This window comes from Mastigoproctus giganteus, chromosome 12, assembly GCF_048544385.1.
Source record: "Mastigoproctus giganteus isolate SK-2022 chromosome 12, ASM4854438v1, whole genome shotgun sequence".
Classification (NCBI taxonomy): Eukaryota; Metazoa; Arthropoda; class Arachnida; order Uropygi; family Thelyphonidae; genus Mastigoproctus; species Mastigoproctus giganteus.
Genome location: NC_143586.1, coordinates 112,380,637 through 112,403,335, shown reverse-complemented (window position 1 = coordinate 112,403,335; position 22,699 = coordinate 112,380,637). Strand labels below are relative to the sequence as shown.

The 22,699-nt window shown below is 37.8% G+C and overlaps 1 protein-coding gene across 5 annotated transcripts in view; it reads right to left on the bottom strand.

Moving 5' to 3' along the window:
- LOC150077345 (C2 domain-containing protein 5) overlaps window positions 1-22,699 on the bottom strand; it is a 992,151-nt gene that overhangs the window by 668,449 nt on the left and 301,003 nt on the right. For all 5 annotated transcript variants that reach the window (XM_090386765.1, XM_090386767.1, XM_090386764.1 and 2 more), the window contains exon 8: window positions 11,510-11,570. In XM_090386765.1, the coding sequence (XP_090242891.1) occupies window positions 11,510-11,570 (61 nt within the window). The remainder of the gene's footprint in view (window positions 1-11,509; window positions 11,571-22,699) is intronic.

Here is a 22,699-nt window from a genome sequence, read left to right as displayed (position 1 = left end):
CATGAATTGGATGCACTTCCTTAGATTTTGTGTGTTTCTTAAGTAACGGAATAATTTCTACTCCCTTCCTGTCCTATCTATCCTTCTTGTACACATTGTACTCCCCAAATTCCAATTCTGTACTGCTTATATCAGTGTGACACCATGTCTCTGATATCCCAACAATATCTGCCTTTGATGACTTGACTATCATTTCAAGCTCATCAAATTTATTAACTATACTCCTAGCATCGGTGTATTTGCAAAGCATACATGCACCTGTTCCTACTCTTAGTTACCCTAACACAGCCTATTTACTTGTTCCCCTATGACTCCCAACAGTCCTAAAAATCCCCATTGCCTTGCTTTCAGGCTGCTACTCATTCTAACAGAAACAGTGCAAGAATCAGTTTTGCCTCTGCCTGAGGCCATTGTTAACCTTTTAGTCTGTGTATCTCACCCCCCCCCCCAAGCTATCAGTTTTCCAACCCACCTAACACTGCCTTGATAGCATCAGCAAATATTCTTGCACCCCTTCTATTTAACTGTACCCCATCCCTGTAGAAGCAGTCTCTCCTGTCAACAAGCACAGACCAAGCTGAAAAAAATTCTACGGCTTGAGCCTTGAAAATCTCTCCATGGCCGAATTGATCGACAAGGCTCTCATGATATACTCCCTCCTATCGTGTCTGGGCAGAATTGCAGACACTTTCACATTCAACCCTAACTCACGACTTTTTTTCAACATTGACCTGTACTTGTTGAGTAAATCTGCAGTTCTCTTACTCTTAATGTCACTGGTTCCAACATATACAACAACATCACCTTTTGTGCCCTTAAAAGATATCTGCTCTACAACATCATCAACTTTTGCCCCTGGCAGACATACTCTGGTCCTGTTCTCCCTGACAACTGAGTCAGCAACAATAACTAGTTCCTTTGAGACCAGCGCATTCTGCCTTGGAGATTGCCTCTGTTTTGCCTGATGCACAGGAGTGAGCTCTGTCGTTGAGCTCCTTTTAAGGAGATTCCTTCCGGATGTCACTTTCCCCTCTTCTAGGTCAGTGCAGAAGTGGCTCTAACTCTTGAAACATCATTCCTAGTCACCAGACATGGTCACTGAATGAGAAACTCTTCCAACTAGGCCTAATACCCATAGACGTCTGCTACTCCTGCATCAAAGAGAATTGTTTCCACCTTCTCTCTGAGTGCACTCTCTATGAGGACCTGAACACAGGTGGACTGGCCATAAGCTTACAGGGGAAATCCTGGCGGGCCAGTGTGACTTTGGCCAAAACACTAGTATGAAGCCACTGCAAGTTTTCCCTGGTAAGAATTTTTGACCTAGTCTGCCTTGGACCTGAAGTAAGACCTATTTAATACCATCCTTGTCACTGAAAACCAACTGGACATTCTGTTGCAAACACCAGAGAAGCTGCATCCCAGAACTTTTCGACGCAGGTATTCATGTGCAGGAAAACCTCCTAGAGAATAACACAGACTATGGGGGATCCCCCCCAGACAGCAGCTTAAATTTTTTTTCCTTCATGCTCTGCACTAGAGTACTATTTTTTTACCCCTTATTATCCCCCCCTTTTTTACACCACGGAATTTCCCCCCAAATCTGAAATGGGCCCCCCCCCAGAAGAATCGGGCCCACTTTTTGGCAACATCATGTGAATCAGAGTCTCGAACTGAGACGCCACGAGCTGTACTGGGACCGCCCCAACTTCCTGTGGTGTGTACGAGTACCCAGAATCATCTCTCCAGGTGGCTGATGCTTCTGGGTAGCCAAATGGCCAGAACACAACAGAACAATGCACACTACTCACACAAACCTACACTACTCTCATGTCTGGCCCTTTTACAGTGATACTGTTCTTCACAGAGATATGAGGACGAGTTGAACAGACATTCTAGGAGCTGCCCCTTACAAAAACACATATCCATAAGCTTCTGTATTACCAGATAATTAATATGCATTGATGCATTTTTTAGTGAATATCTGAAAAGTTAAAATCCTCCATTATAAGCTATTCTGATTTACTCACCCACTTTATTTCTTTGCACAGTTGTTTGTTATACTCATCACTGTCATTAGTCCTATAATGCTTATTCTTATTTTTGTTTTTCCAGTGTTTATGTTACACCAATCTGCCTCAACAACATTGCACTGGCCATCCTTTTATGAGATGCATTGCCTTAGATTTAATATGTTTATTACAAAAGCCTACAATTCCACTACTATGCACTACACTACTTGTTATTTGAATCTGTATTCATGTTAAATCACCGATACAAAAGTTCTATGAAAATTAATGTCATACATTATGTACTACATGATAAAGTTATTAAAACACATATGTACTGCTATAAATTATAGTTTATATGCCTCTTCTAATACTGATTACACTGCTACAAAACTACCTATAAACTTCCAAGTTTCACCTTTATCAATACTAAAACAATGGCAGCAAAATTCAAACATTTTTATTGATAAAACACAATGGCAGTAGAAGTTGACTGTGGTTTTTAAAGCAATTACAAGGCCCAAATAGCAATATTTACCTTTTTTTTTTTTTTTTTTTTTTACATATTATGTATCTAAAAATAATATCAAAAATAAATTAAAACAAAAGCCTTGTCTAACAGTTCAGTAATAGTAATAACACATTTTTTATAGATTTTTATTTGTAAGATAAATTAAGAGAAAGCAATTAACGGAAGTGAAATTATTGTACAGTATATATTTTGATATGTACAATATTTTAGTATCACAGTAAAAAAGAATTAAAATCTTAATATAAAAGGAGACATACAAATCATTAACTTTTTAATAAATTAATCTAATTTAAAGAAAGAATCCAATGTTTTTTCCACAGTTTTTCTCCTATATGCATTTTTAACTACAGCACAGACATCAAATGCAATAGTGTTTCTTTATCAATGTTACTGCAAGCCAATACATTTTCTATTATGCTCAATGCATTTTGGGCATCTTTTTATATGGCAATGTGTGTGCTTCAATTTCGCTGTCTCTAGTAACCAAAACAATTGTTTGCTTGGTGCTCTGCAGCTCTTTTCAATTCCACCAAAATTTTCAATTTCACCAACAAAATCCACATGCTCCTTGAAATTCCCCCATTCCTCAACGTTGCTATCACATTTGTCTGCTAGACCATGTTTTTCGATGATATTCTCTCCAAAGCCGCTCTTTCTGAAGCAGTTATTATTACACTTTGCAATACTGTCTCAAGCAATAACAAGATTACAGATAGCATCCAAGACATTCCAGTTTGGCTGCAAAGTGTTCCCTCCTATGTTACAGATCAAGTACCTTATCAGGCAGGCTCTGTATGCTCTCTTGAGGTTATAAATAATGCCTTGATGTGATGGCTGCATTAAACTGGTAGTATTTGGGGGGGGGGGGTAAAAACAACAGCCATATGTTTGTCAACTTAAGTGTCTTGGCAGAATGTGCTGTACAGTGATCTAAATCATCAAAATGTTCCTTTTTTTCTGAAGCCATTTTTCTGTCCACGTTTGATAACCAAGACTGAAAAATTTTGACCATAAGCCAAGCACTTCTATTGGCCTCATAATCAGAGGGAAGTTGGGTAACTTCTTTAAAACACCTTGACTTGGTAAACGTACCAATCACAAGTGGCCATAGTTGTGTACTGCCATCTGAATTGCAGCATAACAGGTTGGTTGGTTGATTGGGAATTTTTTTGGCACATCAGCATCTATGTCCATAGTGCACCAAACATAACAGAACTGAGTCTTTGTTTCTTAATTTTTCACCATGACAAAGGCTATCTTTGAACAGCAAATATTTTGTTTGGCAGAAAATTATAAAATAAACCTGTCTTGTCAAGATAAAAAATATCCTTTGCCTCATATTTTTAAAAAAATGGACTGTACAGAACAGAACCATTTTGTAGTTTTTTTTTTTTTTTTTTTTCCCGACTAATCCAGGCTCACCACAGACATTTCTTGAAATCAAGTTATCCCTGTCTTGAAGTCAAGTTATTCCTGTCTTTAAATCTTTGGAACCAGCCACTGCTGCATTTGAAGTTGCTAATTCTGTTTTGATGTGCTAGATAATTTTCCCTTTCTTGCAAAATCGGACCCGATATCAGCAAATTAGATGCACACATTTGTTGGTAACTTTCGAAAAGTTTTGTCTTAAGCTCCTTGTGTTTTGCATCATGAATTCATCTCCTGTTTTTTTATTGCACTTCCCCAGTGTCATGCACTTGAAGTTTTTTCATTATTGTACATAAAGTAGGTAAAGGGATGTTGTATTCCTTTGCAATGTCCGTTTTGCTTCATTCCATCCTGTCAGAATCTTGTATAATTTTCAGTTTAATTTCCAGGCTTAATTCCATCTGTTTATGTTTCAGCACCATAACACTGCTTGATGAGATTTAATTTAAACAAACTTTAAATTTATTTAAGGGCACAAGTTTCAAAAAAGACACCAGTTTAGATAAAATGGCACAAAAAAGTAGAATTATACTGTAGCAAAAGACTCTTTGAATTGGAGTAACAATTGCAATTGACCTTAATCCTGTGAAGAGTGAGGGAGTTTTTATTCTTTTGTTAATTTAACAGCTCATCCTACACAACAGTTCTAACAAGTTGATGCCATTCTTCGGGTAGCAAGGAACCAGGTGGCCAGAGGCAATAATAGGGCAATAATTGCAGAACTGTGCCACGATTTGTATTAAACATACAAAATAGCAATATTTATTTATCACAGGGTGAAAACAAAATTCAGTTAATACATATTAACTGAATTTGTAATAAACAAATATATTTATGTAGAAAAGATTATCCTTTCGCAGGGGAATGGTATGTACTTCATATAAACAAGTACTTTTTATAAACTGAGTTTGTATTAATGGGATTTTTCTGTATATAAATCTGTGAAAATCAATTGTAAATGTTTATATTACAAAATAATTATATTAAAAAGCTGCTGCAGTTATGAACATATTTTACTTTAAAAATGGATAGCTATTTGAGGTGGTAGATGACTTTCATCAACCGGTGAAATACCACCACTTTGCTTATTGGAGGCTCCAAGTGGTAAAACCCATGTTTAGTCTCTAGAGCAAAGTTTCCAGCATCCCCCTCCCCCCATACTTCTCCTTCAACCCATGCACGGTACTAAGTACTATAGGTTTTGATACCTTTCGTGTTTGGGGGTTTCATTAAAAAAAAAAAAAAAAAAGTAATTAACAAATGCACCAAATCAATCAGAAATTACAAATAATTACTACACTACTAATTTTATATTAAAAGTCATGTACTCTGTACTCGTTCCAACAGCTCTACATCCTTCTTAAAATGAGGCCTCCAGACCTGTATACAGTACTCAAGGTGTGGCCTAACCATTGCCTTATATAAGGGGATAATCACCTCCTTATCCCTGCTAGAAAAATTCCTGTATATCATTGACAAGACACTATGAGCTACTCTTGCAGACCATCTGCACTGCTCAGAAAACTTCATATCTGCCTGCACAATTATCCCCAGATCCTTTTTGTTCTCTACCACTGTCAGTGTAGTACCACAGAGTTGATACGTCACTCTGGGGTTGCTGCTTCCCCTATGTAGTACTTTACATTTGTCAATGTTAAACTTCATTTGCCACCTCTCAGCCCATCTGCTCAACTTTTCTAGATCCTGTTGCAGCAGTATACTGTCATTAGTGTCCTTAAAAACCCTGCCAACCTTCGTATCGTTTGCAAACTTGGACATTCAGTTTGATATATCATAATCAATATCATTTATAAATACAGAAAACAACAATGGACCCAATACTGAACCCTGAGAGACTCCACTAATAACATTAGTCCACGATGAGCAGAGTACCACTTGATTACCACTAGGGTTTGCATAAAACCGAGAAATTTCAAACCCGAGTTTAACCGAAGTTTACTCTTAAAACTGGTTTTAAAACCGATTTTCTCAGACTTAGGGAAAATAATTAAAAGCTTATACACAGGTATTTATTTTATCTTGGGTAGATTGTACAAATCGTAATCAAATCTTTTAAACAAAATCAAAAACAAATCTAGTAAAAAAAATTAAAAAAATTAAAATTCTCCAAAAAAGTAAACTACTTGAGATTATACAAAATTACAAATTGTATTCAAATCCTTTGAATAAAAACTATCTTCTCGTATAGTAAACAAAAAAATAATAAGCCCTATAATAATAATAATAAATAAATAAAAATAATGTGAAAAAAAACAGCTTGGGGAAATTATTTTACAAATTATTTTACTATTTATTGCGGCGCATTGTAGCCTTAGTTGATAATGCGCCAAAAAATCCAAACAAACAAACAAACTATTTATTGCTCAGCTTTTTTCTGAAAATGATCCTTTAAAAAACACAGTGTATTAAGCATTTTTCCTGATAGACTTGACCTTATTTTTGTGTTAAAGAGACCAGTGCAAAAAACACTCTCTCAGATTGGACACTTGTTGATTTAATGGTCATCAGTGCTCTATACACTTTCTCCAGCTTTTCACTTCTACTGCTAATTGCCTCCAAAATTTTAAATTATTTGCTGATTTCCAATTCACTCGGATATTTTGACGGCTCTTCAGTTAATCTCTTTATTACACTATCATACTCTCGCATGAGTGTATCTCCCACATAGGAACTAGACGAGTCTTTGTTTTCTTCTAAAAGAACAGTTATTTTCAATTTCTTCATTCAACGCTAAGACTCCTTCGGAATGTTTTGCAAATAATCTCTGATAAATCTCTTCAGCATGCTTTTTCACAACTTGCTTACTTGGAAAATCAAAAGTTCTTGAACCTGAATCTTCTTTCCTAAACTTTTTTGGGGTTGTGTAGATAGCTCAACAAAGCCACAGTTGGGCAATTTCGTCTTGCATTGTAACGCTGCAAAAGGCTTTGGTGAAACTTTAAAGCAAATGGGTTTTCTGCTGTATCAAGCTTAGCAAGCAGAAATTCTATCGAAGACTCTGCTTTAAGTAAGTCTGTATCTTCTGAGGTTATAGCCTTCAGAATCATTTCAACTGGTCGCAAAGTTTCACATAGCAATTCAAGGTTTTCCAGTCATCGTCAGACACAGCTTCAGTTGACAGTACTGCACATAGAGCATTTGGAATGCAATTTTGCAATTTCAAAAATCTCTCAATCATATAGAATGTGCTAACCCCATCTAGTCTTGCAATCTAATATAAGTTTATATTCTTTCCCATTAAATTTTGCTTTAACAAAATTTTGTAATACGTCATTTTTGGTAGGCGATTTTCCAAAAAGCTTGAAAATTTTTCTGACTTTGTTAATAGTTTATGCAATATTGGCCATTGGACTGAAGAAATAAATGAGCTCATCGGTAAAGTCGGTTTGATAAGGCATGCCTTGCTGTCTTTCTTCAACTTCTTCATCGTCACTACTTTCTTCGCCGACCGGGCTAGCCGAGTGGGTAAAGTACCTGCCCGGCAACCCAAAGGTCGCGGGTTCGATTCCTGCCTCAGGCTTGGATCAAAGTACTGCAAAAACCTTGGGAGGTGCAATATGGCCACAGAAGCCGATGCGCCAACAACTACCAAATCAAAAAAAAAAAAAAAAAAAAAAAACTACTTTCTTCATTATCGTCACTACTTTCTTCATTATTTTCATTTTCTTCATTGTCTTTGGAAGACTCAGACTGTGGCACCATAATTGATTGCTTTTTCATTAAGTACATCTATAACTGACAGACGTATACAATGGGCTATACATTGTTGATGATTAGGCGTAATTTGCTTGCCAAACTTAATCATCATTGCTGCTCCATTGGTGGTGCAGGCAACAATAACCTCATCCAAGTTCAAACCAAATTCCTTCAAGTGTCCATTCACAATTTGCTTAGTTCTTCTGCTATCAAGTGAACCATTAATCTCAATAAGACCTAACGACCAATGATTGTCTTTTGAATGCACATTTATATTCATATACCTTTTATTTTGTATAGACGTATATTCGTCTAGAGTCAATGAATACCGTGCACCCAAAACCAATGAATTTTTTAAATGCTGAATGAGTTCTTCTTTCTTAGTTTTATAATAATTCAGAACCATATTTTTAATTCCATTCACTGAAGCTGGTGGTAATTTATCGTATTTATTTCTCTGAAGGTGAAGGCTTGATTGTATAAACTCACTCTTGGCAACTGAATTAAAATAAAATCCATCTAAAGCAGCTAATTTTGAAATCTCTTCTTCCACAGATTTTTTAACGATAAAGTTTTCTAATGTTCTTACCATTTTTATGGGAGGTTCACTTTTATCTTGTTTAATGTCAATTGGATGCATTTTCTTTAAATGCAATATCAAAGATGATGTAGATCCTCCAGACGACTTCATTATCTTCTGACATTTCAAACATTGTGCTTCATCTTTGCTTTTTCGAGCAAAATAATTCCATACATTTGATTTCATCTTAGACATATTAAGAGTAATAAATATTAATTAGCAGGAATTTATATCACCGACAATTTTAAATAAAAATATTGAAGATAACAAAGGCACAATACTATGCATCACTCCCGCAAGCACTGAATGAAGAGTCTAAACGAGGCAAGTTTCAAAATTTTCACGAAAGAAATTTTTTATTTATTTACTCAATTTTTTTTCCCAAGTTAAATCTATTGTATTTTTAAAATTACATAAAAGCTAAATTTGGTGAAGCTGCTTTTTGAAGAACATTTGATCGCAAATTTAATAGGAATAAAGAAGCAAAAAACTTTCTACGATTGAAATTTGATGCAACATTCAGCTAATCTGTTTCTAGTGGGTAACCATCAATAAGGCGCATTCCATAACTTGCCTGGCGAATAAGATAGAGGGAAGGAAGAAATGTTGAGCATTTTCTTTTACGCTATTGCTCCGACTCACTCAGTCGTAAATGAGTACACCTGCATCATGCCGTGATACAGGTGGGAAGATAAAAGGTATCCCTCCTAGATTTGGGCCACTTGCCCATGAGATTCGTACCTAAACATAAAATAAAATAAAATAAAAAAACATGTTTAAAACATAAAGCAGTTGAACGACACAGACAAATGAACAAACAAAAGAAAATGTGCGTAACAAAAAACTATATTCGAAGGCTAACTAAGAAAATATTCGAATCCGGTTTTAGAAGTTTGGTTTCGGTTTTAACAACTCAATATGAAAACCGATTTAACCGGTTTTATAAAACTGGTTTGCAAGCCCTAATTACCACTCTCTGTCTCTTCTCCCACTCAACCATCCCTTTATCCATAGCAGCAATTTGCCTCCAATGCCACACTGCTCCAATTTGTACACCAGTCTTCCATGTGCAACAGTATCAAAAGCCTTTCTATGATCCAAATATATGATATCGAAGTTATTCCCTGCATCCAGTTCCTTTGTGACCACATCATAGAATCCAATCAAAACGTTCAGGCAAGACAATCCCTTAACAAAACCATGCTGTGTCCGAGCTATAACTGAAGTCTTGTCTAGAGGATCCTGTAGTGCTTCTTTAACCAGTGCCTCCATTAATTTTCCTGGAACAGAAGTTAAACTAACAGGTCTATAATTACTTGTGTCACCCTTTGATCCTCCTCCTTTGTGAATTGGGGTCACATTTGCACATCTCCAGTCCATGGGTACCTCCCCTGAGTCCAAAGAAGCTCTCATAATTGTGGCTAAGGGTTTGCTTACTTCCTTTGCTGCCTCCTTTAATATAACTGGATAGATCCCATCCACCCCGGGTGCCTTTCTTGTGTTTATCTTCAACAGTTTCTCCTCCACTTTACTCCCAGTTATTTCAAGATTCTGTAGCTTACTGCTAGAGTTGAATACACCTCTGGCATTCCCCTTGCTGAATAACTCCTCATGTGTGAATGTCGATGCAAAATATTCATTTAGTTTGTTAGGTATCTGAGCAGGATCATCGACAGTTGACCCATCAATATCAAGTGGACCAATCTGATTCATCCCTTTCCTTCTAGAGTTTACATAAGTAAAGAACTCTTTGCTGTTTTTCTTTGCATCCCTTGCCAAGGATTTCTCATAATCTGCCTTCGCCTGCCTAACCTCCTTTGTAACTTGGTTGCATATCAACTTGTATCTATCATAGGCTTCTCTGTCATGTGTTAATTTGTAAGTATCCCATGCATTTTTCTTCTCTGCCATATGCCTCATTAGTTCATCTGATATCCATTTTGGCCTAAACCTTGAACAATATTTCTTAGTTAGTATGTAAAGCCTAGTAGCTTCCAAGATAAGTTCTTTGAATGCTTCCCATTTTGAATTTGCTGTTGGTAACATCATCAGTTGGTCCCACTGTATAGAATTTAAATACTGTCTCAGTCCATCGTAGTCGCCTTTACGGAAGCAATAACCCTTCCCTTTACCCCTAATGGTAGTTACCTCTTTGAGTAACTCCCACTTCAGCACACTGTGATCACTGCCACCTAGTGGTTCCTTTATCTGAAGATTCTTAATTCATGAATAATCACTACTGATAATCAGATCAAGAGTATTACTCCCTCCAGTTGCCCCCCGAACATGCTGATGTAGAAAACAATCATCCAATAAATCTACAAATGCCTTGTTAGTGTGTGAGCGACCACCCCACAAATTCCAGTCAATATCTGGAAAATTAAAATCTCCCATTATAAGACTCTCTGATTTACTGGCCCACTCTATTTCCCTGTACAGTTCCTTATTATACTCATCAGAATCATTAGGCCTATAACACACTCCTACTCTCAATTTTGATCTCCCTATGCTTATGTCACACCAAACTGACTCGACATTGCACTGTCCAGCGATGTCAACTGGCTTAACTTCCTTGGATTTTATTTGTTTCTTAAGTAATAGTACAACCCCTCCTCTCTTCCTATCTTGTCTATCCTTCCTGTACACATTGTACCCCAAATTCCAGTTCTGCATTCCTTATATCTGTGTGACACCAAGTCTCTGATATCCCAACAATATCTGCCTTTGATGTTCTGAGCAATACCTCAAATTCATTGAATTTATATATATATATATATAGATACAGTATATAATTTTATTCCTTATATAGAGGTACTAAGTAAACATAAATTATAGATCACCACAAAATTAAAAAGATACTGTACACTTTTTATAATGAAATAAATATATAAATTAAAAAATAATAATAAGTTTAAGTAACTTAACCCAAATTACGTGGCACCCCCAGGATGTTGTTGCGGCACCCTAAGGTGCCACGGACCCCGGTTGAAAACCACTGATTTAATGACACCAAACTTTTGCATCTTTTCATGATAACCCAATATATATTTATTCTTTTACTACACACACACACACACACACACACACACACACACACACACACACACACACACACACACACACACACACACACACACACACACACACACACACACACACACACACCATTTCTAAAAATGAAATAAAAAGTAACACACAGACACATGTACACTCATATGCATAACATATATCCAATTAACTTACCCTAAAACGGCATTTCCACCCAATTCTATTACTTTGCGTCCTATTCTTCTTTGAACCTCTCCTGTAATTATGAGCAGGGGGAAAGAACTATTAATAAAATGTCAAAATATAGAATAAAGTGCTATAATCCGGCAACTTAGACGGGAACCTGTCTGTGCAGAATTACTTTTGCACTTCATCTAGTTCACTGTCCAATTTTAGGGGGTGCTGATTCAATTGTATAAGGTATAATTAGCCATATTCCCAGAAGTGTTTATGTTTGTGTAAAATATAAAGACAAAGTTTGAAATTGCCCAAATTTAGTGCGGGAAAACTGCTAAGAGGTCAGTCATCGGAAATTGTATACAACATTGTTAAGTATTCATATAAAAGAAAGACAGGCTTTGATATAAAGAATTATATCAAAGCTACAAGTGAAGCAACCGGAGTATTATGAAATCACAATTAAAAAAAGTGTTAAAAGAAGGTAAGAAAGCTATGGAATGACAAAGGAAAATCAAGTTTTCTACTCCTACTGGTAAAAAGAATAACCTCATTAAAAAAATAGAAATAGATGATTTTACAAAATGCACTATTCGTCACAAAATCCATGATTCATACCAAAAACATTCCTGTTTCTTTAAATAAATTTTGCTTGTAGTAAAGGAGGACATAAATTTGAACTGCAACAAGGAACTTTGAAAAACAATTAAATAGATATGTTATAAGTAGAAAATAGGACACTCTAGAAGGAAAATATTAAATGAGAAATTAGAAATAGCATCCTTACAGTATCAATACTTATAAAGAATAAGAAATGCTAGATCAGGCTTAATGTCGAAGTTTGCAGATGACACAAAGGTTGGCAGGGTTGTTAATGACAGTAATGGCAGTGTGCTACTGCAACAGGATCTAGATAATTTGGGCAGATGGGCTAAGAAATGGCAACTGAAGTTCAACCTTGACAAATGCAAAGTACTGCATATGGGTAGAAGTAACCCCAGAGAAACGTACCAACTGTGTGGTACTACACTTAAGGTGGTAGAAAATGAAAAAGACCTGGGAGTAATTGTGCAGTCAGATATGAAGTTTTCTGAGCAATGCAGACAGGCTGCTAGGGCAGGTCATGGGGTTTTGTCAATGATATATAGGAATTTTGCTAGCAGGGAAAAGGAGGTGATTGTCCCTCTGTATAAGGCAATGGTCAGGCCACGCCTTGAGTACTGCGTACAGGTCTGGAGGCCTCATTTTAGGAAGGATGTAGATTTGCTTGAGCGTGTACAGAGAAGAGCAACACGATTGGTGAGGGGAATGAAGGGATCCTCTTACCAAGAGAGGCTTAAGTTCTGCAAATTGCAGTGGCTGGAGACTAGGCACCTGCGCGGTGATCTGATTGAGGTCTATAAGGCCTTGAATGGGTTGAGCACGCTGAATTCTGATGGGATCCTTCCACTTGTTCAGACTACGAACCTACGGGGACATAAGTTCAAATTAAGAAAGGACAGATGTAGAATAGATGTGCGGAAATTTGCCTTTAGCCAGCGGGTGGTTAATTGCTGGAACAAACTTCCATCTGTCGTTGTGGAAGTTAATAGGTTAAATAAATTTAAGGAGGAACTGGACAGGCATTTGGAGGGAATGGTGTGATTTTTTTTTTTGGCTGATGCTGCATAAGCTCCTACACTTGCTTTCTTGCATCATGTGCCACTACTACTACTACTACTACTACTATCTGATGGAAAACAAATAATATATCTCAACAAAACATATTACATTCTGCGCACACACACACACACACACACGAAGGAAGTTGTTGGCAATTAGAGAGTGAAAATGGTATGCTTCCGGCAATCGTGAAGGACTTATGATTAATTATTATTCATGCTGGAAGAGATAAAGGCTTTGTAAATGATGCCTTACTAATTTTTAAATTGAAGCAGAAGACTAGTGACCATCATGATGATATGGACTTCGAAAACTTCAGCAAATGGATCAAACCCCCAGGGGCTCACATCTGGTGAGCATGGGCTTGGCATACCCAGGGTCCTGAGCTGGATATCATCATTCTTCCCTTTCTTGGTGATTCCTTTTTACTTCTGACTCTCTCTCTCTCTCTCTCTCTCTCTCTCTCTCTCTCTCAGGGTAATTCAATTTTTTTTTTTTTTTTTTTTTGGCTGGTGCAGCATAAGCCTCAGGCTTCCTTGCACCTTATGGCTAATAATAATAATAATAATAATAAAATAAACCATTGCCAAATCTACCTCCCACTTATGTTACCATAATGAACAATGCCAACTACAATTCTGGAGAATATAATAAAAAAAAACAAATTCAGCTCCTTTAAAAAGAGATATACAGCACTGGCTATAGGAAAATGGTATAGTGTTCTGTGATGATTTAAGGAAATCTGAGCCCCTCCAGTTAGTTAAAGCTTCTCTGATACAACCAAATACAAAATCAATGACATTCTGAAAATGCATGGTCCTACTGTATTTCAACTTCTTCCCTATCATGCTGAATGAAATCCTATCAAACTTGTATGAGAAGAAATTAAAGGCAGATTGCCAAGAATAACAGTTCTTTCACTCTGGATTAAAGAACTGGCTGAAAAATGTTTCTGACAGTATACTTCCTATAAATGGAGGAAATGTTGAAATCACATAATTAGTATTGAAAACCAATATCGAGAAAATGAAAGTTGAATTGATGAAAAAGTCATCAGACATTAATACAGCAGATGATTCATCTTCAAATACTAAAAATCGAAATTCATATTCAATTGATGAGGATTTGTAGTTCACCACTTAATAATTTTATAAGTAAATTGACTTTAATTTTCAATAAAATATTTTAGCATATGATTCAATAATGATTATTGCAAAATACTATATATTTATCCTGTATATTATGCAGTCTGTTACAAAAATTCAAATAAACCCGGCATTTGTATAGTAGTGTATATGCTCCCCCAATCATCCCTGCCAATTATCGACAGGGATGATTAAGGAGCATATACACTACTCTCACAGACGAGTTTATTTTCAGGGTCACCGTCTAAATTGCCAACCTATAGTCAGTGACATTTCCTTGAGAAATGTAAAAAAATCATAACCATAAATAGTCCTATAATTGGTATTACCTAGTGATTATAACCAAGGAGCCCTGAGCATGTTGCTGTGCCGTGTTTGAAATCTAATCTCCAACAGGGATCTAGTAAAGCTTAATGGGACAAGCATCTAAATCATCCAAACAGGAAAAGAAGAAACTTGATCTTCAATTCTTCTTAGGAGGTGCCCCTCCTTCTACCTGTTTGTGCCTCTGTACACATCTGAAATTACACTCTGTGAATCAGTATATATTTTGCTTTTATTTATTGACAGGAGTGAGATGTTTTTCAGAGCAAGCTTAATGGCATGAAGATCAGCAGTATAACTACAACATTCAGCAGGAAATGAAATTGAAACAGTTGTTTTAGGGAAGATAGCAGCTGCACCAACTTGATTGTCAGACTTTGAACCACCAGTATAGATCTTGGTAAAGTGAGGGTACTTTTGTGTCTGAGCAAAATGTAGTTGTTGGAAGTTAAAATTCACTATAGAACCTTCACCCCATTGCTCAAAGTATTCATTAGAAGAAAGTGTGAAGGTAATCCATGGGGGATCTGGTTCTTTTGATTCTCTGAGTATATTATCAAGCTGAATGTTCCAGCTTTCTGTTAGATTCTGCAGTCTGATAAATGTAGGCCGAATTGTTCTGAGTTTATTTGCATAGTGGATTTTCAACTGAGGATCATGCAGTAGTGGCCAAACAGGATGAGTATGTAGGCTTTTATAGATTAGTAGTTCATCAGTAACATCTATCTTCTGATGCTAAGAGGAGATTTATGCGCCTCAACATAGAGACTTTGAACTGGTGATGTTCTGTATGCACCTAGGGCTATCCTAAGAGAAAAGTATTGAATAAGCTCAAGACAGGCCAAGGTGCTCTCTCTGTCTGATTCATATACAGGTGCTCCGTCGTCTAGAAGAGATCTAACTAGGGACTTATATAGTGGAGCAGGATATAACAATCAACACCCCCAAGATGTACTAGAGATGATCCAGAGTATATTCATTTTCTTTGTGCAGTGGTTCTTAGCTATTTTATGTGCTGCTGGAAGTTTAACTTCTAATCAAAAATTAGCCCTAGGAGGCGAATACTGTTCACGATTGGTATTAGTATTAGTATTTAGTATTAGTAATGGCCGCATGGTGCAAGAAAGCCTATGGCTTATGCTGCACCAGCCAAAAAAAAAAAAAAAAAACCCTGAATAAAACAATGATAAAAAAATAAAAAAACAATTAATAAAAGAAAAGGAAATTAAACCTATCATCCTATGTGCTTCCCTCACCCGAAGGTAATATCCAGATGACCTTTGAATTTCCCCAAACTGTCAGCCTCTACCACCCATGCAGGCAATTTATTCCAGTAATTGATAACTCACTGACTAAAATAAAATTCCTTCCATTCCAATCTAAACATCTCTCGGCTAACTTGAATTTATGTCCCCTAGTTCTAGCATCATTTATAATCTAGAAAATTTCATCCTTCTTCATTTTACTGATGCCTCTCAGAGCCTTAAACACCTCAATCAAATCTCCTCTAAGGTGTCTAGTTTCCAAACTCTCCAACCCACATATTCGACGTCCTACTTCATAAGGACGCCCTTTTGCCGATCCCACAAGACGAATTACCCGTCTTTACACCCTTTCAAGAAGCTCGATATCTTTCTTTAGGTGCGGTCTCCATTTTTTTTTTTTTAAGAGCATTAGCAACTAAGGCCATATTGCTCCGGGGATATGCAGTGGTCATTTCCTAAACTTTCCGCATCCTCCGTATTTGGTGGGCACAGGCTCGAACCCCGGTCTACTCAAGAAGCGTGTGCTATGCACTGCTGCTCCTTATTTGAACACAGTATTCCAAGTGTGGTCTAACAAAAGCCTTATATAATGGGATATAATCTGGTCTAACAAAAGCCTTGTATAATGTCTAACAAAAGCCTAACCTTATATAATGGGATTATTACGTCCCTATCTCTATTTGCAAAAGTTTGATAGATCATCGATAGGACACCATGGGCCTTCCTTGCAACCTGTTCAGGCGCCTCCGTAGCCAGGTGGGAATGAGCAGCAGTGCGTAGCACACGCTTCTTGATTAGACCAGGGTTCAAGCCCGTCACCACCAAATACGGAGGATGCGGAAAGGTCAAGGGAATGACCACCGCATATTCCCGGAGCAATATGGCCTTTGTTGCTAATGCTCCTAAAAACCAAAAATAACAAATAACATAATAGCAACCTGTTTACAATGCTCAGAGAATTTCAAATCTGACCATATCGTAACACCCAAGACCCTTTCCTCCAGTACAGGGTTTAGTTGAACTCCACTAAGTGAATAACATATTTCGGGATTACTGTTTCCCAGGTGTAATACCTTACACTTTGTTGGATTAAAGCATAGCTGCCATTTTTCTGACCATTCCTGAAGTCTATCTAAATCTCTCTGAAGAAGCTCAGCTTGAAAGTGATCATTAACTACTCTACCAATTTTAACATCATCTGCAAATTTAGACATCATGCCCTCTATCCCTTCATCAATGTTGTTTATGAAAATAAAAACAACAGTGGTCCTAATACTGATCCTTGGGGAACCCCACTTCTTACAACAACCCAATCTGAGGAATAGCCATTTATCACAACCCTCTGCTTCGTGCCCTGAAGCCATCCTGCTATCCATCTAAGGATTTTCTCAGTGATTCCAACCTGTTTCAGCTTATAAAGCAACCTATCATGTGGGACTGAAACAAAAGCTTTGCTGAAATCTAAATAAACAATGTCGAAATTATTCCCTAAATCCAGCTCGTAAGTGACCCTTTCAAAATAGCGAACCAGATTTGTTACACACAATTTTCCCTTTACAAAACTATGCTGAGTATCCTTGAGAATTTCAATTCCACCCTTGATCATTGCCTCCATGATTTTCCCTACCACTGAAGTCAGACTGACAGGTCGATAATTTCCCACTTCACTCTTAGAACCAACCTTACATATGGGAGATACATTGGCACTTTTCCAATCCAACAGAATCTCCCCAGAGTCTAGTGATGCTCGCATGATTAGCCTCAATGCACTCACTTGCCGCCTTAAGATTATAGGGTAAAAAGTAAAGTAAGATTATAGGGTATATTCCATCAACTCCAGGAGCCTTACTGGCCTGTAGGCTCAAAAGTTTTTTCATTAAATAATCTTGCAAAATTTCAATATCATTAATTACATATTTTTCAACTTTGCTCCCACAATTTCCCATTGCCACAACAGGCTTTTAATTTTTAAATATCGATGCAAAATAACTGTTGGGTTCATCTGCAAAGGCAGCTGGTGTATTTAATACTATCTGTTTCCCTTACATAAAGGTCCGATCTGGTTTGTCCTGCTCTTCTTGGCATTTATATATGTGAAGAATTCCTTATTCCCCTCTTTGCTCTGTTTGCTAGTGATTTCTCATAAACTGCCTTTTCCAGTCGAACCTTTTCTGTGGCTCTATTACAGATCATCTTGTAGCTGTTATAGGCTTCAGTACTTTTTATTGCTCTGTAACTTTTCCATGCCACCTTCTTCTGCTCAAGTAATGTGGCAACTTCACTATTCATCCAACTTGGGCCCCTCCTCATGGAGTATTTTTTTAATGGTATATACGCATTCAAGGCATCTGTGATTAATGTTTTAAAAGCATACCACAGTTCAATTGTATGCAATCTCTGTCCGATATCTACCCAGTTAATAGAGGCCATGTAGTGCCTTAAGGCATCATAATTTCCTTTCCTGAAATATAATTTGTAGAGCGGATATCATCTTTTAAGGGCACAAAAGGTGATATAGTTGTACACGTTGGCACTAATGATATTAAGAGTAGGAGACGGCAGAATTACTTAACAAGTACAGGTCACTGATGAAAAAAAGCTGTGAATTCGGGTTGAATTTGAAAGTGTCTGCAATTCTGCCCAGACACGATAGGAGGGAGTATATGATGAGAGCCCTGTCGATCAATTCGCCCCTGGAAAGATTGAGCAGGGCTCAAGGAGTAGAATTTTTTTCAGACTGGTCTGTACTTGTTAACAGGAGAGACTGCTTCTACAGGGATGGGATACACTTAAATAGAAAGGGTGCAAGAATATTTGCTGATGCTATCGAGGCAGTGTTAGATGGGTCGGAAAACTGCTAGATTGGGGGGATACAACGAATAATAGATTAACAGTAGCCACTGGCAGAGGAGAAAGTGATTCTTGCACTGCTTCTATTGGAATGAGCAGCAGTCTGGAAAATAAGATGCAGGATATTTCAGAGACTGCTGGGAATCATGGGGGTACAAGAAAACACATGGGTTGTGTTAGGGTGGCTAAGAGGAAGAGCAGGTGCATGTATACTTGCGTGTACACCAATGCTAGGAGTTTAGTAAATAAATTTGATGAATTGGAGGTATTGCTCAAAGGGTAGAATTTTTTTCAGCCTGGACTGTACTTGTTAACAGGAGAGATTGCTTCTACATGGATGGGATACACTTAAATAGAAAGGGTGCAAGAATATTTGCTGATGCTATCGAGGCAGTGTTAGGTGGGTCGGAAAACTGCTAGCTTGGGGGGAGACAAAGACCAATAGATTGACAGTAGCCACTGGCAGAGGTGAAAGAGATTCTTGCACTGCTTCTATTAGAATGAGCAGAAGCCTGAAAAACAAGATGCATGGTATTTCAGAGACTGATGGGAGCCATTGCGGTACATGTAAACACATGGGTTGTGTTAGGGTAGCTAAGAATAGAAACAGTTGCAGGTATACTTGTGTGTACACCAATGCTAGGAGTTTAGTAAATAAATTTGATGAATTTGAGGTATTGCTCAAAACATCAAAGGCAGATATTGTTGGGATATCAGAGACGTGGTGTCACACAGATATAAGGGATGCAGAACTGCAATTTGGGGAGTACAACGTCTACAGAAAGGATAGACAGGATAGGAAGGGGGGAGGGGTTATGCTATTAGTTAAGAAACACATAAAAACCAAGGAAGTGAAGCCAGTCGACATCGCTGGACAGTGCAGTGTTGAGTCAGTTTGGTGTGACATAAGCATTGGGAGATCAAAATTGAGAGTAGGAGTGTGCTATAGGCCTAATGACTCTGATGAGTATAATAAGGAACTGTACAGGGAAATAGAGTGGGCCAGTAAATCAGAGAGTCTTATAATGGGAGATTTTAATTTCCCAGATATTGACTGGAATTTGGGGGCTGGTTACTCACGCACTAGCAGGGCTTTTGTGGATTTAATGGATGATTGTTTTCTACATCAGCATGTTCGGGAGGCAACTAGAGGGAGTAATACTCTTGATTTGATTATCAGCAGTGATTGTTCATGCATTAAGAATCTGCATATAAATGAACCACTAGGTGGCAGTGATCACAGTGTGCTGAAGTGGGATTTACTCAAAGAGGTAACTACCATTAGGGGTAAAGGGAAGGGTTATTGCTTCCGTAAAGGCGACTACGATGGACTGAGACAGTATTTAAATTCTATACAGTGGGACCAACTGATGATGTTACCAACAGCAAATTCAAAATGGGAAGCATTCAAAGAACTTATCTTGGAAGCTACTAGGCTTTACATACCAACTAAGAAATATTGTTCAAGGTTTAGGCCAAAATGGATGTCAGATGAACTAATGAGGCATATGGCAGAGAAGAAAAATGCATGGGATACTTACAAATTAACACATGACACAGAAGCCTATGATAGATACAAGTTGATATGCAACCAAGTTACAAAGGAGGTTAGGCAGGCGAAGGCAGATTATGAGAAATCCTTGGCAAGGGATGCAAAGAAAAACAGCAAAGAGTTCTTTACTTATGTAAACTCTAGAAGGAAGGGGATGAATCAGATTGGTCCACTTGATATTGATGGGTCAACTGTTGATGATCCTGCTCAGGTACCTAACAAGCTAAATGAATATTTTGCATCGACATTCACACATGAGGAGTTATTCAGCAAGGGGAATGCCAGAGGTGTATTCAACTCTAGCAGTAAGCTACAGAATCTTGAAATAACTGGGAGTAAAGTGGAGGAGAAACTGTTGAAGATAAACACAAGAAAGGCACCCGGGGTGGATGGGATCTATCCAGTTATATTAAAGGAGACAGCAAAGGAAGTAAGCAAACCCTTAGCCATAATTATGAGAGCTTCCTTGGACTCAGGGGAGGTACCCATAGACTGGAAATGTGCAAATGTGACCCCAATTCACAAAGGAGGATCAAAGGCTGACACAAGTAATTATAGACCTGTGAGCTTAACTTCTGTTCCAGGAAAATTAATGGAGACACTGGTTAAAGAAGCACTGCAGGATCATTTAGACAAGATTTCAGTTATAGCTCAGACACAGCATGGTTTTGTTAAGGGGAAGTCTTGCCTGACCAACTTGATTGGATTCTATGATGCAGTCACAAAAGAACTGGATGCAGGGAATAACTTTGATATTATATACTTGGATCTTAGAAAGGCTTTTGATACTGTTGCACATGGACGACTGCTACACAAATTGGAGCAGTGTGACATTGGAGGCAAACTGCTGCTATGGATAAAGGGGTGGTTGAGGGGGAGAAGACAGAGAGTGGTAATCAATGGACACTGCTCATCGTGGACTAATGTTATTAGTGGAGTCCCTCAGGGCTCAGTTTTGGGTCCATTATTGTTTTCTGTATTTATAAATGATATTGATGATGGTATATCAAGCTTAATGTCCAAGTTTGCAGACGATACAAAGGTTGGCAGGGTTGTCAAGGACACTACTGACACTATGCTGCTGCAACAGGATCTGGAAAGGTTGAGCAGTTGGGCTGAGAGGTGGCAAATGAAGTTTAACATTGGCAAATGAAGTTTAACATTGACAAATGTAAAGTATATGGGAAACAGCAACCCCAGAGCAACATATCAACTCTGTGGTACTATACTGACAGTGGTAGAGAATGAAAGGGACCTGGGGGTGGTTGTGCAGGCAGATATGAAGTTCTCTGAGCAGTGCAGATGGGCTGCAAGAGTAGCTCATGGTGTATTGTCAATGATATATAGGAATTTTTCTAGCAGGGATAAGGAGGTGATTATTCCCTTGTATAAGGCAATGGTCAGGCCACACCTAGAGTACTGTATACAGGTCTGGAGGCCTCATTTCAAGAAGGATGTAGAGCTGCTGGAACGAGTACAGAGAAGGGCAACGAGACTAGTGAATGGAACAAAGGGGTGCTCTTACAAAGAAAGGCTTAAGTTTTGCGAATTACAGTGTCTGGAGTCTAGGCACCAGCGAGGTGATCTGATAGAGGTGTACAAAGCCTTGAATGGTTTGAGCATGCTCAATGCTGATGGGATTTTTCCTCTTGCTCAGAATAATCACCTGAGATGGCATAAATTCAAATTGAGGAAAGACAGATGTAGGATAGATGTGCGGAAATTTGCCTTTAGCCAGCGGGTGGTTGGTAGGTGGAACAGACTTCCATCCCTTGTCGTGGAAGTTGATAGCCTAAATAAGTTTAAGGCTCAGCTGGACAGGAGCCTTAAACTTAAACTTCTCTAGTACTTTCCCTGACATGTTGATACAAATAACAATCATCTAGTTGATTTAAAAATTTTGTTGCCCATGTCGAGTTTCCTTCCCATTTACTCCAATCAATTAGAGGCAAATTGAAATCACCCATAATAAGACATTAACGCTTACTTGCCCATTCCATTTACATGTAGAGGCTTTTGTCATAATCTTCACAATCACCTGGTCTGTAGATTACCCCTATTCGCATTATACCTTTGTTTCCAACTATCTCACACCATACAGATTCTATAATAGCATGAAACGTCTGAATCTGTGATAGCTATCGTCGCACTCAGACTACTTCTGATAAGAAGCATTGCCCCACCACCCCTTCTATCTACCCTATCCTTCCTAAATACATTATACAAGTCGTACTGAAACTCATCATCCCCAATTTCCGGGTGGCACCACGTCTCTGTAAGCCCTATAATGTCCGCGTTACTTGTTTTAACCAGCAGTTCGAATTTGCTCATTTTATTGAAGACACTTCTAACATTACTATATAAACAATTAAGACTTACTGTTCTTGTATATTTAACTACCCTAACACAA